At 42.9% G+C, this 18,634-nt stretch overlaps 2 protein-coding genes across 3 annotated transcripts in view; both read right to left on the reverse strand.

Annotated features, from left to right (window-relative positions):
* The window catches only part of LOC104620584 (phytanoyl-CoA dioxygenase, peroxisomal-like), a gene marked incomplete at its 3' end in the record, with an annotated part of 10,945 nt that extends 8,745 nt beyond the window's left edge, over window positions 1–2,200 (reverse strand). Inside the window, exons 1-2 of the mRNA XM_010286855.1 lie at window positions 2,006–2,200; window positions 1,684–1,770 (exon numbers count right to left, since the gene is read on the reverse strand). Coding sequence (XP_010285157.1) covers window positions 1,684–1,770; window positions 2,006–2,200 — 282 coding nt within the window. The remainder of the gene's footprint in view (window positions 1–1,683; window positions 1,771–2,005) is intronic.
* A 5,771-nt stretch (window positions 2,201–7,971) lies between these two features.
* Window positions 7,972–18,634, reverse strand: part of SEPHS1 (selenophosphate synthetase 1) — a 21,914-nt gene continuing 11,251 nt past the window's right edge. The window contains exons 6-8 of one of the 2 annotated variants that reach the window (XM_010286853.1): window positions 16,465–16,564; window positions 14,696–14,908; window positions 7,972–9,345 (exon numbers count right to left, since the gene is read on the reverse strand). In XM_010286853.1, the coding sequence (XP_010285155.1) occupies window positions 9,131–9,345; window positions 14,696–14,908; window positions 16,465–16,564 (528 nt within the window). In that variant the 3' untranslated portion in view covers window positions 7,972–9,130. The remainder of the gene's footprint in view (window positions 9,346–14,695; window positions 14,909–16,464; window positions 16,565–18,634) is intronic. The other variant, XM_010286854.1, reaches the window with a different exon arrangement.

The raw sequence follows: 18,634 nt of genomic DNA on the forward strand, positions 1-18,634 counted from the left end.
ATGCTGGGATACACTTGTAAGTGGCATATTAAATATACACTGTCCTTAGCACACTCTCATCTGCCTTAATTAACACTGCGAGTGCATCAACCAACACATTTGAGAAGAATAATATTCAGGGATCGAAAACGGCCCCATCGCTAAGAACTGCGGCACAGTTCAGAAGATGATTTTCATCACCTTCGCACACGTGCCCTGTTGCCACCGCGCCGCAGAGCCTCACTGTTCCTGCGAAGCGGACTTCAGCCCCCGCGTCTCGGTCAGACTAGCTCGTGCCATTGGTGTGACAGTCAGTTCATCCTTCAAGCCCACGCTGTGAAGCAGATGCTGCTGGAGGGTGGGTTGTCTCCCGATGGAATTCGCTGTCCTTCATCCTCCCCTTTTCCCTGGGCCAGGAGGATTCATCTCAGACCAGGACAGAGCAGGGAAGTAGGGACAGAAGTAAAGGCTCTGAGGAGGATGAAGGTGGGAGGAAGGCCTGCTCCAGGTCCAGCCTTGCAGGCTGCTCTCCCACAAGTTGGAGAAGTTGGAGGAATCTGGATGAGAGAGCAGGGAGAGGAGTGATAAACTGAGGGCAGCAAACCCAGTAACAAATACAGTGCAATAACATAAGATGGATTGCAGCTTCAGGACTGGAAGGAAGTTATGCTAAGAATTTACATTATTATTTTGCCAACCTGACGTTTGCAAATAGATCTTCACTCCTGCCAGTCTGTTCATAAACCCCTTCTGCGTGAGCAGTTCAGCCTGGCCCTGCTCCCAAAGACGCACCATCAAAGATTAAGTCCCCTGGTTGCTCCAGGTGGTCTCATGATAATAGGGTCTGCACCAAAACTCTGCACCACAGCTGCTTTAGGAAGCTTAACTCCATTTTGCAACAGGTTTTGCTGGAATCTTGAGGTAACATGTCGATAAATCAAAATCAGCTGTCAATATACTAAGCTTCATGTTAGTGCTACAGATAAAGAGAAGCGAAGGCACGGATAGAAAGTGCTTCTGAACTTAACCTGTACCCTAAAAGCTGATTTCCTTTAAAACTCAGTGGCAAATCTCCCCATGATTTGAGTAAAGGTGCACCAGAGCAGGTTTTACATACTCGGTTTGTGGCAGCCGCCTGGACTGGCTGCATTCCTGTTTGTGGTTCTCACCGTCAGTGGCTCCACGTATGCTCGGTGCAGTTAGTCGACTACTCCCTTCGAGGCCTACAACAAAACATAGGCTGCTGACAAAAATGGGACAAACAAGATTAGGAACCCAAAAAACCCTCTCATCTGACAAAAGTATTTTGTGTAGTCAGAAGCAAGCGTACAGGCTCTGTGAAGGGACAACTAGCAGCAGCAGTGACAAGCACCCAGCACTTCATTGCCAACGAAATCAGACCTTTGACTCCTGAGCTATAGGAAAACTCCTAGTGATAGGTAAACAGAAAGTTAATAAAAGACCCTCAAATCAAATTCAAGTGAGGGGGAAGGGGAAGGACAAAAAAAAAAGTCAAGTAGAGTAACAGTTTTATTACTGAAGTCCTATTATAACTGGACTGAAAGGTCTATTTATAATTCAGATATATGCTGCAATTGCCTTCACAATCCAAGCTGAAACAGGAACCTCAATAAATCTTCATCTGTTTCAAAATTCAGGTAAGAGTCCCTTTGAAAAGTTAAAGCAGAACAATACTACACATACCAATTCTGCCACGGACCTGCTTGCAACGTAGGTATTTCTTCCACTGTATGTGTTTGACAGTATCTTATGTAAAGGTGTCTTGCATACCTGAAAAAAACAAAACAAAACCAAAAAGAATATGTAGTTAGTGATTTTGCTGTCCTGATTTAGGAGTTTGGGAGTGAAGGTGCTTTTATACATACATAATACATGCTTACATACAAATATATATGCATTTTTAAACAAGAGCAGCCTCAAAAAACTGATCTCTCTGTGCATTGAATGCAATTATTCCTTTTTATTATTCCTATTATACCTATTTATTATTATTATTATTATTTACTGGTTCTCTGGTAGTCTTGATAATACAACCGGTAACATCCAGCAATACTGGCTTGTGAAGTAGTTGCCGTGTCACTGGACCACCCTGTTGTATCCCACTCCGAAGTGATTCCGATGCCTCATCCACCGTGGCACGGAGGAGCGGGTGGTTGAGGTGACTGCCCTTTGTTCGTACCCTCACGCCAATACAGTCCATGGTCACGCTCTAATACAGCAAAAGTTGATTTCGGGCGTTGCTGGCACCCGCTCTGTGCCTGGCTCTCGGCGCCGCAGCCGTGACGTCATTGGCATGACTGCTGGTTGTGGGGTAGCCATGCTCTCCAAAAACAGGAGAACTGTGTGGACACATAGGAAAACCCCTGTCCTTTGCATCTGACTCTGATTTTTATTTAAAGAAAAACCCAAAACAAACAACAAACTTATCTGTTGATAAGCTTCACTAAAGTACAGACTGAATCTCATTAATCTAGGAAAAGAAACAAGGGAGAGATATTCTTCGTTAAGAAAACTGACGGTGGCAGTCATCTTTTTATTAAAATTAATGGCATTTAAGAGGGGCTGTGTCTTAGCAAAGTATTTTTACAGCTTTGTCTGTCAGTTTCACGAGTTTTATAGAACATTTTTATACAGCTGTTTTGCATTTGGCTTTTACGTTTTAATGTTTTCTGTTCATTAAATCACAAAACTAATAAAAACTAAATGATTGAGATTTCTGCAGCAGTACAGGAATAGTCCTAATGCACAGTGTTATAATTTAATAAGCATCTCAACTGACTATTAAAATCCACATTATGATCAGAACTGTAATTCCAAAGATGAGGTCTTGTGAAAGCTTAATTCACTGTGGTGGGAAGTGGCAGCTGCTCCAACTCAGCAAAATGGGCTTTTTTAACTTAGATGCCAGGGAAAACAGATGTAGATGAGACTATAATAAGAACAACAATAAAATCCACCACCGACACACAGGTTCAGTTCTTATCACCAGGAGATTCAAGAAGGGCTTCTAAAGACACATTAGCAGCGAAAGGGAGGCAAAGGAAAATGTGGACCCAGTGGAGAAAAAAATAGGGAGACCTAGTGACAAAGGACACAAGAAAGGTCAAGGGACTCGATGTCTTCTCTGCCTTGGGCTTTGCTGGCATGGTCTGTCCTCGGCTTCCCTGTGCCGAGCAGCGGGGTCTGGGGCCACCCACACTGCAGAAGAACTGAGCTGGAGGCCACTGAAGCAGATTGGGCATTTTCAAGTCCATGGGACCGTGTGGGATTTATCTGTAGGAGCCAACATGACTGCAAAACTGCTCTTCTCCTGTGCCAGCAGAGGTTCTCGATGAACAGAAAAAGGCAAATGTTGTACCCGTCTTCACAAAAGGCAAAAAAAAGGACCTCAGTCTCCAAAAAGATTATGGAGTAAGCCCTCCTGGATTTGCTATGTCCACGTACACCAAGGACAAGATGATTGGGAACTGCCAGCACAGACTCACCAAAGGCAAAATGGGCCTGGCCAACCTCCTCGCCTCCTGCGACGGAATGGCTCTGTGGACGAGGGTAGGGCAACGGGCAACGTGCACCTTGACCTTAAGAAGGCTTTTGCCTTCTTGGGACAGGCAGGCTCTAATGTGGGTGGAAAATGGGCTGAACTGCTGGGCTCGAAGGGCTGTGATCAGCAGTACGAAGTGCAGTTGGTTACTAGTGGCATCCCTCAGCATTCGGTAGCAGGACCAAGGCCGGTTTATCGCCGTGTTACCAGCCTGGACAAGAATGACTCCTCAGGAAGCTGCCTGATGGCACTAAGCTGGGGAAGCAGTTCCTGCTGCTGGAGGGGGGACCTCGGCAGGCAGGCTGGCAGCAGCCCCGGGAAGTTCAGCAAAGGCAGAACGCCACAGCGGGTGTGGAGTTAACCCCGGGCTGCGGACAAGCTGGGTCCTGCCTGCCTGCAAAGCAGGAAAGGACCCAACGGACAAGTTGAACACGAGCAAGCAGCGTGCGCTTGCAATGAAAAGGGCCGACTGGATGCTGGGCTGCGTTGGCAAGAGTGCGGCCAGAGGGTCAAGGGAAGTGGTTCTTCCCCTCTTACGAGGCAGTTTGTGAGATGACATCTGGACACTGCGTCTAGTTCTGGGCTCCCCAGCGCACACACTGACATCCTGGAGTGAGTTCAGTAGAGAGCCACCAAAATGAGGGGGCTGAAGCACAGGATGCACAAGGAGAGGCTGAGAAAATAGCTCAGCTTGAAGAAGAGAAGGCTCCAGAGAGATCCTACAGCTGTCTGCAAGTACCTAATGGGGGCAGACAGAGAAGACAGCCAAAGTTTTCTTGAAGGTTTACAGCAAAATTAAGAGACAATAGGCACAAACTGCAGCAAGAAAAAATCCTGTTCGATGTAAAGAGCAAATTCTGCAGAATGGGGATGGCCAAACACTGAAACTGAGAGTACAGAGAGATTGTGAACTTTCTGTCCTTGGAGATATTCAAAACCTGACTGCACACAGGCCTGAGCAACCTAGTGTGACCTCAAGGTTGTCTCTGCTTTGGACCAGGAGACTGCAAGACGTCTGTTCTATACTGAATTATTCTGTGAGTTCAGCTATGGTGGTAGGAGCATCCCCCAACTGACCCACTACAATAAGGAATGTGCATTTGAACACAAATCTGGTTTTACCTTAAAAATATTAGGATCATTTTTCTGTTGTTACTACCCCTCTCTGAAGCTTTGAGATGTGGGGCAACAGCTTTTTCATGCCTTAAAAAAATACAACAGAAAATAGGTCAAGATTGCACGCAAAAGCACAAAACAGCACTGGTCGGAATATCAGCATTAGCTTAAACATGTCTTGGGTGACAGACGGAAAGATGTAGTGTCGTGGTCTGGAGATGGGGCAGGCAACGAGGTACGCACCTGGAATCAGAGCCTGGAGCAGCAAAGCCTGTGCTGCAGTGCTGGAGTCTGAACTGCTGCTGCTGGAAGCAGAGCAAGCCAGATTACAGCTCGTTTAGACACACTTGGAGGAAATCCTCCGTGTGGGGGGCACAGGGTCTGTCGAGAGACAAGCTGAACAGCATTGCCTTCCATAAAAGCAAAGTCCTGCCTCTAGTTCTGGCCTCCGCTGAACGTCAAGCTTTGGGCAACCCCTACCCACCTTACTGAGGCACTGCAGCCTGCCTCCTCTCCAGCACGAGGAGCGGGGTCTCAGGACCACAGACGTACCTAACTTCTGAGCTGTGGGTGCCCACCCACCCCAAAAGACGCAGATGCCTTCAGAAGTACTGGAGACAGCTGGATCCATCACAGCTAGCTCTGAGAGCGAAGGGCGTAAAAACCCTCAAGCTCTTCCTGCATGGTTGGCTCTTGCGATGCTAGCTGACCTCAGCAGTTAGTGAGCTGATGATGCGCAGAAGTCTCCTTCAGAGAGGTTGCTCCTATCGAGGTCCCAGAGCTCCCCAAAGGGATCCCCCTCTCCCTCATGACCACCCAGCCTGGGAAAAATGCCTATATAAAGGCTGAATAAGGGGATATTTTATTACCTTTCCCCTCTTCAAGCACTGGCCACAGAGGCTGCCGTCACATCTTGTGGTCAGAACGCACACGTCCACGCAGGTGACTTTTCCCAACTGTTTGCCAGATGTTCAGTGAAAAAAAATATTAAAAATATATTAAAAAAAAATAAATAAATCCGTAAGTATTGGCCATCATGCCCATCCATTCCCACTGCAGTCACTCAGGTTTGCTGCCCTCTCACTGCAGCACTCGCACTAAATCTCCCAAGTAGAAAAGGGTCAGTCCTGAATTTCTAGTGAAACATGAAAATAATACCTAACCAAAAAAAAAAAAAAAAGAAAAAACTATTCTGACTGTATATACGGAGTGTTATTTTTCCCCTGATGCAGGGGAAAAGCAAAAGGCTGAGGACACCAGCATATTAAAAAGATAACACATACTAGCTTTTCAAGAACATGTGCTACTTCTCAAGGATATTGCTTAGGCTAGTGAATACTCCCGTTATAAAATTTCTTCCTTCTCAATCTCCACTCTTCTCCCAACTCCGATGGGGTTTTACAAGCAGCCTTCTCATCCAGACTGAGGGATGGAAGTTGGTATATGCAGAGGTACCTGCGTATGCAAACAAAAATACATTGCATTTGTATAAATGACTGGACATAGCTAATAAAAACTGCTGTTGCTTTCTTACAGCTTTTTGACCAGCATCTCAAAGATCTCCTTTTAAATGACAATTTTTTTTTAAGTGTCCTGCTCAAAGCTGCATGTTTTTGGACTTGCTAGCCCAGTACAATGTACCCTCCTACAGCTTATGCTTGATCTGCAATCTCTTTATTTAGCAAAACAAATCAGAAAACTTCTTATCCGAATCACTGCACTCCTTAACTGATTAGGTAGTGCTGACGGAAGACTTCCCAACTCCATCATCACCCACTGGGAGGCACCTCTCAGCCAGCCAAGCCAGGAAGCACTTTGGGATGTAAATTCCAGCATCATCAGGAAACATCAGGAGAGGCTTGGACCACCAGTTCACCTACGCAGGGTTTTGCCTGTAGCTGGCGAAGGGAAGTTCTCCTCTGAAAATCCAAATGGTTCTTGCCATGAAAGGTTGGGGCAAAGGTTGTGAATTTTCACTCGCCTTGCTGGCCGGGCAACTTTCCTCTGCATGCCCTTCCTCTTGAAGATGGACCTTCCACCATCCAAAGCATGTCTAGGGAAGGAGAAGTGTTGGTTTCACACCTGGCTGAGGAACTATTGACATAACAAGTGAAAAAAACCCCAGTATCTACTAACTAGTACGTTTTTCTGCTCAAGGGGAGCTTACACACACCTACCACCCGTTTAAAATACAACAAATCTTTGTAATGAGTACTTTGACACAGTAGTCAACTGTTTTGGAGACATTTGATCTAGTTTGGTTGGTTTTTTTTAATCTAATAAAATAAGCTATGTAGTGACAGTCTTGTCCATGACCATAAAGAAAATGAACGAAAGCCAGCTCCACAGTTTTGTATCAGGATACAGAACAAACTTCACAAAACAGCAGAGGAAAAAAAAAGAATTCTATCAGTATTTTTTGCACAGACAACTGTTTTTTGATGCTTTATTTTCAGAACTGCTGTAAAAAACTCCCTCCCCGCCCCCGCCAATTCAAAAACTCAAGTTACTGCTTTGAGAGTTTCGTGGTGAACAAGCAACTCTCAGATGACTTCTTCAGGAAAAAGAGCGCGAGATTCTGTACGGTTTAGGCTACTCATGGGGGGGGAAGAAAGAAAATTCCAGCTTTGCAAAAGGTGTCTGCTGAGAACACTGAGCAGAAAAAGATGAGCCAAGTTTTTTGCCAGAGCTGTCACTGGGAGGAAGACTGGAAATTTAAACCTCACATGATGCACAAGACCGGTTCATCTCTCGTGACTCATTTTTCATCCACAGAAGCCCTTGTAATTCGTGCTGGTAGCAGTAACGATTGTCCAAGATTTTCTTCTTCCTGGTCTGAATATCAAGGAGCAAATTCCACAATCTGTGAAAAGCTTGGGAAGAGCTGGTTCAGTGAAGGGCGCTCAGTCGCGTCCAGCAGAAGGGCCGCAGGGTGCGTCTCAGAGAGCAGAGTCAGCAGTGAGCCTGCTGCATCGGGGCAGCTCACCGTGCATCCAGGAAAAGATGGGTTTCAGCTCCCGTCCCACTTTCAGGGCTGCTCATGAACCCTCGTCTAGCTTACAGCAGGCGCAGCTGGGAGGACGTGCAGAGGAAACAATTCAAAACCATTGCATACTTCGTGCTGATAAGTAAAATAAACAAAATAAAGTGGATAATATACTTGGAGATAACCTGCTTGCCCCCAACTTTGGCATGCAGGCAGATATTCTAGATTACCACTGGACATCACAGCTTGCAGAATTGATCAAAGGAGTAATAACAACTATCAATATAACTACACTCGCAATAAAATTAAAAAAGGAGGACTTCTCCTCTTTCCAGTTTGTAATTCAGCTAGGAATCAAAAAAGTTCATGCACTTATACAAGAGCAATAAAAAAAATTAAATATTTATTTTGAATAACAAGCTTAAGTTCAAGCTGCAATGTTGGCAATGGAGATTTTAAACACAGATCACAAAAGCGTGCACAAAAATGTATTTGAGCAAAGAACAAAATAATACTAAGAATTATACTAAACAGCTGCTGATTTTAAAGAAACAAAAAAGGCTTGTAATCACTATACAAAATATAAAATGTATTAAACACTACCATCCACAGAACAGAGGTTTATTTTAGTTTGATTATATTTAAAAATTATTTGTGTAGTTATTTATATAGTGAATTGTAAATGAATATTATACAGGAACCTCCTTTTGGTCTGCAAAACCTTTGTTGCACTATAGCACATCCAATCACATTGCAAAAAAAGAATTATTTTTCCTTACTATCAATAAAGAAAACAATCATTGATAATACAGTAAATATTGTCAGGTCTACAAATAATGAAATTAAAAATGACTCCTTCGACTCTGAAGCGCTTTCCATGCAAAGTCAACACTTGCTCGTTTAAACAGAGTGCACTACCAAGCAATGTCCAGGGTCGTAGATGCTCTTGGTAAGACTAAACCTTACAAAAAAAAATTAAAAAAAAAAAAAAAAATCAAAGATTGAACGTAATCATGCAACCCTCTTACTACTGGGTATACCCACTGTGTCACTTATCAATTTATTGCCTTCCTGGAATATCACTCAAGGCATCAAAATTAGACTTATGATAAATATACATATAATGAAAGGACACAAAACTGCTATTCGACACTACTACCGGTAATGTCTGTGCTACGTGAAAGCACCTTTAAAAAGAGCCTATGCGGCAAGAGATAAGTGTCTAAAGATTCAAAATGAATCAACAGTATTGGATAACAATATAATTCTCAACTCAGAAGCTGCCTCAAGATTAGGTGCATCTTCAGTTAATGTAACAGGAAAAAAAGGCAATGGATTTTATTTTATTAATTGTATCCACTCATAAACTGACCTAAGGCCACCAGATGTGCAGACACAACAAGTTTTCTTTTCTTTTTACAGTTCTTTAAATTGTAGGATGATAAAGGAATAGATCTATTTAAAAACAAACAGCTATTTCATCTATATTAAGAGGTGGCACCGGGCGTCGGGTTCACGTTCTGAGTGGCCACCTGTGGTGCAACTTCAATGATTCGTGGTTTGTCTATAATTCTGGCCGTGCGGTTACCCTTCTCTACAATGCCGATAATCCATGCTTGGTGACCTTCGCCGTATTTTGGAGACTTGATCTCGGCACAAAAACGTGCTGCCTGTTCTCGTGGTAAACAGATGAGGAGGCCTCCTGCAAAGAAAAGCAGCAGAGCATTAAAACATCTGATTGCAAAGCATTTCAACCTTGATCTGCCAAATCCCTATTTAGACAAGCACTTGGTGACTTCAGTGGATTCTGTGGATCTCCAAGGACTCCAAGAGAAGACATGGTGGAAGTCTGAGCTCCTGCTTTACAGAAGGAAGTTTGCGCCTGAATTCAGTGTTTAGTGGGTATGTACATGAAGCCAAATACACACAAAAGATGTTGGCAACAGGGCATCATACCGATGCCAACAAATGACATACTGAATCAACACCACCATTGTAAACTTCCAACAGAGGACTGCAAAGTGCCTCTACACAGAAACATGTTGGATAAAGGTCATATTCAGATACCTATAACCACATATTGGTAGCAGCTGATTCTGTAAGTAATCCCACTGCCCACAATGAAATCATTCATCAAAGTAGGGACTATTACCAGAGAATGCAAGAGGCGGAAAATTAAACATAGGCTTGATCCAGTGCTCCCTGTGACAGTCTTTTTGACCCCTTTGTTAGAGAATTTTCTAACGTTCTTTAGCCTTTCCCATAAGATTTTTTTCTTAGAGACAACAGAAAAAATATTTTATTTACTAATGAGTGGTTTTCAGAAGCGGCACAATAACTAGTTAGCAAGCTCGCCATTCAGTTATTAAATGGAAGAACACTTCCATTCTGAGAATCCCAGAGCACCAGAACGGTGGCTTGCCAAGTGAATTACTAGAATGAGTTTCATCGTCAGCTCTGGCACAAATTTCCAAGGGGCTATGACCAAATCATTAAGCGTTTTGGTGCTACTCTTTACTACTAAAGTATTCCGCTTTTCTGTATCCCTTACCTTTTTTACAGTGATGCTATGCTGCGATCGTGTGAGGCACTGCAACGCAGAGCAACAAACTCATCTGCAGATACTCAATTAAGCCTCAAAGCGTTGTACTCTACACGCAGTTTGCGCAGCTCATGTCTGTGCACTGTGCTGTATTCTGACACACAGCAGCCTCTTGCAAGGGATGTTACAGTATCATCTCCCATTGGAAAATGTTTGGAGGACACAGGCAAGACAGTCTATTCACGCAAACAGGAATTTGGGCACATGCTCAGGCTTGCTTACTCTTTAAGAGTTATTTGACCCAAAGTCTTCTCATGCGGGTGAAGGACATCAGCCAGCAGCACCAGTCATGCCACCAGCTCTGAGCCAACCCTGGGGGTGAAGTGCCACCTGGCGAACCGGCCACCCTGGGCTCGGTGCCACCTCCTCCTCCACAGCCCTTGGGGCAGCTTCTTAGCACCTTGGGCACCTTTATGTTTGCTTTCCAAAGCAAACAGTCCTCTTGGCGGTGACTAAAGACACTTTTAATTTAAAGCCGTGAGAAAGAAGCAGCTACTGAACATGAGGATTTACTTATAAGGATACATGAAAGTGTGAAAGTTATTTTTTAGGTTCTGCATGAAGCAGATGAGTGTGCCATGCAGAAAAATGCCTACCTCTCTCAGATGTTTCAGAACAGCCAGGTATTTCCACCAAAAAACAACAAAGAAACCCAGAAGCTTGAAAAACAGCATTTAAGCTACTCCAGATGTAACAGACAAATCAATGGCAAAAGAATTGTGCACCATTCCCATGGAAGGCTCTACATCAAACCGAAGAGAAACCTATGTCATGGTGCGAGTCAGGGAAGGGGTTTACAAGTGGTAGTGCAGAGAACGTGCAAACTAGCCAGAAGGAAGGTGCAGAAGTATGGTGAAAGAGGAAGTATGAAAGAGCACAAGAATAATCTTCACTCAATTATCCCCCCCCCTTCCTGCAATTTTGTATCATTGGTACACATAGCCTCTTAACACTCTTTGGCAAGATCAGAAAAATGTATGAAATCCCAGCTTCCAATCAAAAACCACTTCCCACCTGCTGGCTGCATCCCACAGTTTGATAAATAACCCTTAATAAAGGCTATGGGCTACTCTCCATCAGTAGTAGGACTCCTATATTAAGGGATTATAATTATTTCTCTGCTAAATTGACCAATCTAACCCTTTGGGTAAGTCCTCAGGGTTCACCTCTCTGCATTCTGCTGTAGTCTAGTCTATGCTACTGGCATTCCCAACTGCTGTTTTTTGTCCCATGGACAACTACAAGAAGTCTTCACCTGTGCAACGTCACAGCCAAATGGAGTTTAAGTTGTTGCAATGTGCCTGTGGAAAATGAAGCAGCAGTGCCACTCTGCACTGAAGCAAGCAGCATTTCATGGTGTACCTAGTTTTTCAGGTCTGCGTCAGCCACCGCTGAAGACAAAGCAAATGAACTGTAGAGTGAATGAACAAATGGCTGGGGCGGTTTGGGAGTTTGATGCACGCTTCGTTCGGGGGTTGAAAGGATGCAGATACTTGGTGTTAGTCCTGGCTTACCTCTTTAAAAATGAGAGGGATTTTTCTGGTAAGAGGTTTTTAACATGGCTGGTTTTAACAGTTGCATTGCAAGCAGGGAAGTGGACCCATAAAACTTCAAAAGCAGACTAGACAAAGCTTTGCAATTAAGAGCAGAGATACAAACAGTTCATGAATCATAACCAAGTGTCCTTGCTCCTGCTAATGGCTTTCTCCCACAATGACTAACAAAAGGATGAGATCATTATCCTTGCCTCTTGTCAGGCACTAACACAGACCTTCTTTTCTACCCACTTGCCTATTTCCACAAATTTGCACCAACACCGAGTTGAGATACCTGTACTACCCTAAAAAAGTTGGCTGACACCAGTTAACAGTTTCAAAAGTTATTGGAAGAGGACTGGCAAAAATACACACATGCATGAATATTACACATTTTGTAACTTATTTCTGCAAGTAGCCAGTCTAATAAACAGAATTAATTATCTTAAGACTAACTGCCTGACTGCAACTTTAACCATTACCAGTTACCTAAAAGAGAGTGCAAAATCATGTAAAACTGCAATTTTAAGAAAATACACCATAAGCAAGAGTGCCTGGAGGATGGAACAGATGACATAACAGATCTTTCCAACACTGACTTTTATCAACAAGTGCCCAGCAAATGCACACTGGAAAAAAACCACAAGAGTCTTAAAATCCATTCAAATTTTTTCCAGTAAATTTCTCATTGCCTGCCCACTCTGCTGAAAAACATCTGTTCACAAATGAAGAAGCTACAGACAGAGCATTTCTGGAAATTTAAGCCGATAGAGAAAGAGCATTATCTATATTACCGTATGAACAGCCCTGAGCAGCCCCCAAAAGGCATCCTCACAACGGGATATAGAGGTACAGCAAGACAGACTCCATATAAATCAACCCCGGGACGTGAAGTGCGCAAACAGCATGGGTCTGAACACTAACGAGCCACCTCAGCGCACCGTGCCCAAGCTAATACACACTGCTGCAATCCGTCAGGCTATCTGGCCGAGCCTAAAGCCTACAGGACTGCAGTTGTACAGCTTTCGGACCAGAGCTATTGTGTCCACGTGGCTCTGGATCTTTCTAACATTTGGCAGACACTGCCCTGTAACAAATCCCTATAGCCACCTCTAACGCGAGAAAAGCAACGCTGTGATGAAATCAAACATACGTGTTTTGAGGCACCCAGAGTTCACAAATAACCAGATTATGTCTTGCTGGTTTTTCCATCATCATCTATGTTGAAACGTAAGCCCTTCGGCGTTTCAAAGACACCCCTTGCTCTCAGTCCCAAAAAGTCGACTGTTTTCCGCTTCCAAGTACTCTCATAGCAGCACGTACATCCGCACCATTTTACAGTCCCTTAGTGAAAAGGGAGAATTGGATATCCCTAGGGTGCAGGATGTGCCGCTCTGAAGACTCACGCACTTGGTTTGCAGCTAAACCATTCCCATGCCAACTGCTGTACAAACCTCTGCCACAGCCACTCACCTGAAAGAACATCCTGCAGTTCCAGCTCTGCGACCAAGCTATTTTTTGGACTCTTTGCAACTGATAGCAAATGCTTCTAGCACTCTGGTTATGTGGACTCCTGGGTAGTAAAAATCTGTCTGGTGCTACCAATCTTATTGACAGAGCTTGCCAAACTGCCACCAGATATTTCTGGTCTCTGCTGACTGACGCTGGATTTGAACTCTTGAAAGGGTTCACGTCCCATATCCTATTACACACCATCTGAGCCATACAGTCTCTGTAGGACAGAGAGTCTGTTTAAACACAGATGGTTAAGGAACAATTCAGCAGATCACGGTAAGTTGTGTATTCACTAGGGGAAAAGTTTATGGCTCCCACTGTGATGCTTCTTTCCAGATCTTTGGACTGTTTTGCTTCAAGGGGCCCCCTCTGTTGTGAACTGCAGAGAACTTGGATAATACTTTTGGAGAGCAGGAAGAGGGTGGAGAAATGAGATAAGAGAAAAGACAGATTTGTTGCTACATCTTCTCCATTTCCCAGAGAGAAAGAAAAGTCAGATTAAAGAAGAAAAAGCAACAGGACAGAAGATTCAAGGGGAAAATGAAATATCAAGACTTCCAGCAGAAGACAGTGATCATGCTAGTCAGCAAAGTGGCCTACACTTCATAATAAGGCAACTTTCAAACATCAGAAGGTCTTATCACCCGATGACTGTTTAAATGCTTATCTGAAATGAACTTTGTGTCCATAGCCTGATTCTCAGTACACATCTGTTTTATTTGTTGTCACAGCAAGTGGTAGCTTTATTAAATAGAGAACTCAAGCAGTGAATGGGTTAGAGAAATTTTTTCTTTTTTTTTTTTTTTTTTTTTTTTTTTTTTTTTTTTTTTTGGTGCTGCTAGTCACAGTCCCTTAAAGTCAGATTTCATGTATGTCAGAGAGAAAATCTATATTCTTAGATGTCTGTATGCTGTGGATAGAGAAGGCCTCAGTCACTGAGGCTGGCCCATTCGGCACTAAACTTCACACATATTCACGAGAACCAAAACACCACTCCTTTCACTGGCAAACCTCCTGCAGGCAGCTCTACCTTTGAGAAAACTGTGTTGGCTATGCTGGAATTTTCAGATATACACTGTTCTGGAGTTCAGAGGTAAGAGAAAAATAGGTTTCTAAAGAATTCAGAATCATCATTAACTTCTAACTGCAAGATGTTCTAGATACAGCCAAGGTTTCTCTAATAGCGCTTCATAAGGAAGTAGAAGGCTTTCAGGGTAGGATGGTGGTTTGGAAGTTAGGCTGAACAAGTTAATTGTGAACAGTTGTGTGGCTAATGCTCATTAGCTTGGCTATCCACCAAACCAACTGTGATTTTGAATACAGAGCACATGATTTGTACATTTGAAATGTTATTAAATTCTAACTTGGAGGTAAAAAAGGGGGGTACAACTGTCACCTACCTGAAGTCTCTGGACAAGTCCCGTGCATGAGGCCGAACATATTGCCACAAGCCTTACTGACAGCAGCCATCTTAGCAAGAACAGGAAGGTTATGAATAACAAAGGACACCTCATTTCGCTGCTGCTTGGCAAGGTTTTGTGCATGCCCCAGGATTCCAAATCCTGTGATGTCTGTAGCTGCATGTGCATTGAAAGTGTGCATGAGTCCAGCAGCTACAAGAGAGGGAGAGGGGAAAAAAAAATTTAAAAAAATTAACGGGAAAAGCAATGCTTCGACAACATTGTGCACAGTTTTGAATGAAGTTGCATACCTTTAATTTAAATCAGGATGGGTTGCTGTTTAAATTAATAATTAAAAGAAAAAAAGCATGCTTGAAGGGAACTGGAATTCACCAATACTGCACGTAACCCTTAAAAAACTCAATTTGTATTTAAGGTATTAAAACATGCTGAATATCCAGCACCAAGTTATATTTATGAGCATGTTCTATTTGACACGTGCTACTAATTTCTATTAGCAGTCTAAGAAACAGGGGTTTGCTCCAGATTCAAACTTCTGAAAGCCGAGGACCAGAATGGTTCTGAGCTCAGCTTTGCTTCATTAAGGACAAGGACCAGACTCATCCTGGGTCAGTTTTCTCACGTCTTCCCCTGCCACTCCGTAAAACGGTCACATTAGAACTTAAGTTCTGGACACTCGAAGTTTAAGAGCGTAAGAACAAAACCTGCAGGTGTGGGGGAAGGGCACCAGCCTCCCCACCTCTGCATTCATGAAATTCTTGGGCATTTGCAACTGCAGAGCCCCGGGTGGGAGAAGGGCACCTCTGCATGCAGGACAATAGCTCCAGTTAAGAATATTTAAGTGTTGTTAAAGGAGCCTGACAGGAGTCAGCGGAGAAAAACAAAACCAAGAATGCTTTGCCCTTCTTTGGTGCTTCCCAGTACATAAGCAGGACCCGAGTTCTTTTCCATAAGACAATCCTGGTCATTTATTTTTCCTGGAAGACTTCGTGAAAAAACGAAAAAACAGTGGGATGACATAACAAATACCAAATGAAAACTGAATAAATGGAAGAAGAGGTATTTAACTATTCCTATTCCTTCAACTGAGAACTAAGGGAACACCTAATTCAATTCTCTGCTCCTCCAAAGATATTTTGAACAAAGGGAAATCCTGGATTAAAATTTCTAGGGTAAAAGCAGAACCTTCCCTCCAGAAAATTAAAAGGAAAAAAACAACCCACCTTCCCTCCCCCCCCCAAAAACCCAAACAAAAAATAACACCCCAAAAACCAGAAAACAAAACACGTGCTAAATATTCCACACTTTGGGAAGCACATAACATGACAAAATAAAAAAAATAAATTGAAATGTACTCAAGGAAGAGCTTTTCCTTTTTTATTCTATTTCAAATTTTTTTAACCTTATTGCAGTCAGGCCCTCATGAGTTCTCTAGGCACAGAAGATAAGGAACAAATCCAATATATTTCCCTTTAAAACATCCTCTAACTCACTGGATGTTACTCACAGCACTCACATGAGTCATAATCATCTCCAGCAGCATTTGTGTTTTTGCTGTATAATTAAAAGAGGACGTTTGATTTTAATTTGCTTGCTTCACAAACACTGAACAGCAGAAAGATGGGGCAGAAGGAAGGAATGAAGTGGCTGTGCTACATTTCCCCATGGCAGTGAAATAAAATTAAGCATGGAACTGCAAAAACCCACAACCTCCCCTCCGCCCCCCAAACATACCCATCTCTTTTTACCTGTTCTGTTCAGTCGTGCCATATTCATCATTGCTTCCTGGTATGCTAGTTCTACATCTTCTTGCGTTACCACTAGTTTGATTTTATTCCACTTTTCTGGCTAATGGATGAAATAAAGATATTTTAGATTTTCAGCTGTATATTTTAAAGCACACTCTTACCACTTAAAAAAAAATTCTTCATCCCAAATGTACTTGTACTTTTTTTTTTTTTTAAAACTCTGTTAAAGAGAGACAAAAGGTTCCACAGTCAGAGGTGTGTGCCTTACTCTATGTACCTAAGTGAAGTTCATTTAACCATCTATTAGGCACCAAGCACTTTCAAATCTTGCTTTCAGCAGCAGAGTGGAGTTGAATAACCTATCCTACAGCAAAGAACTCCTTCAAGACAACTCTCTGGCTTAACTCCACAGCCAAATGAAAAGAACTTTGCTGCTGGATGTTGAGATTTATAATCTCTGGCTTCTTGGGTTTTTAAGAGAAAATTCTAGATTTCACATATGGATCCGGTGATTAAGAAAGGCCACTGATATCCACAAGTCCAGGTCTGAGGAGTGCATGTGAAGGCAGGACAGGATGTAATCACTCTAGTGAGTTAGGATTAAGGCAGTTTCATGAACTTCCTCTACAGTTTAGTATTGGCATCTCCTTCCACCCATTCTCCAGTGTCTCGTGTGGACTCATGCCTCCATCAGATGCTAAGCAATGCTTTTCATCCCAAAAGGGTCTCAGAACAAATTAGGAAATGGTACCTTTATAAAGAGCAATTGTTTCATTCAAAGCTGAATTAATTCCAGATCCAGAATGAAACAAAGCAACTATTTGTCTGTTAAGAGCGATGCTATAAACTGGTTTAATTTTCTTCTTTTTTTGCAATGGAAATAAAATTACAGACAACTCAAAGTAAACAAAAATAGGATTTTTGAAGCCACAATGCCTACACTGCCGTTCCACAGAATAAATGCATAGAACAAACTTCTTACTAAGTCAAAGGTGCAAAAACTACTAAGAATTGGTATATGATGCTGGATGGGTGAAGGATCTTGTCAAAGAGGATCTTATCCTTAACAAATGAACACTGACTTTGAGGGGTATAAGAAAGAATCCAGAAATAGCAAGAGGGGGAAAAGAGATTAGTCAGCCAAGCAAGTAATTTGATAAAGAGCAAGAAAGTACAGCAGTAAGATCAGAGCTTCTGAAATTAGACTGAACTGGGTCTGACGAATTAAATAAGAAACGCATTTTTATTTACATAAATGAGAGACCAAGTGAAAAAAATTGACAGAATAGTGATTATTCTTACTCCGGGTATGACTGAAAAACCTGCGCAGTCATTCTGCCTTAGTTTTCACACAGTTCTGAGGCAGATCAAGGGATGGAAACTGGTCAGGTCATGTGAATGGAAATCACAAATGAGGTGGAAGCGGAACTCAAGGCTGAGGCTAGGGGAGCCACAAACACAGGTAAGATGCAAATTCCTCTCCACTATAGCAATCAGATACTGGGGTTAGTAAACAGGAAACAAAGGCAGAAAAGTTCACAAAAATCCCCAAACAACTTTTAAAAAGCTTAGATTTCCAAATAGGAAGGGTCAGACAGCATTGAGGGCCAGAAAGGCTTTTCTAAAGGGGCACATCATGGCAATCCCTTTATGCTTTTCAGCTGAAAGAGGAAAAGGGATGCCACCTCCCAGCTGTGGACCAACCTAATCAGTCCACATCATCAGCCTGGCAGCCAGAGCCACAGCAACAGCTTCCCCACCTCTAGCACATCCCTGACCTGGTCCCTGCAGCCTCTTTGCAAAAGCCTCTTCCTTTGCACCCGACGGCAGCTGCTGCCAGCAAGACAGCTGGGGCTTGGCTGCAACAATGCTGGCAGCAACCAAGCAAGGAGGACAAGTTTTGCCTCCATTTGGGTCTTCCTTTCACTTGTCACCAGGAACTCATTCACTACTGCTCTGTTTAAATACCTCAGCTTTTACTTTTGGGTTGGTTTTGGGTTTTTTTAATTTGTTTTGCAGCCACATAGCTCTACACTCCAGTTTTCCCTTTCTTGCCCATGCATAAACTTGCTGTACTATGCACCTTCTCACACTTACTTTTTAATGCAAAGTCAAATTCCCTACCAAAATTTGCTTTACAGGTGGATTTGTGATGAGTAATTCTAGTTTC

Source organism: Phaethon lepturus, unplaced genomic scaffold, assembly GCF_000687285.1.
Source record: "Phaethon lepturus isolate BGI_N335 unplaced genomic scaffold, ASM68728v1 scaffold14795, whole genome shotgun sequence".
Classification (NCBI taxonomy): Eukaryota; Metazoa; Chordata; class Aves; order Phaethontiformes; family Phaethontidae; genus Phaethon; species Phaethon lepturus.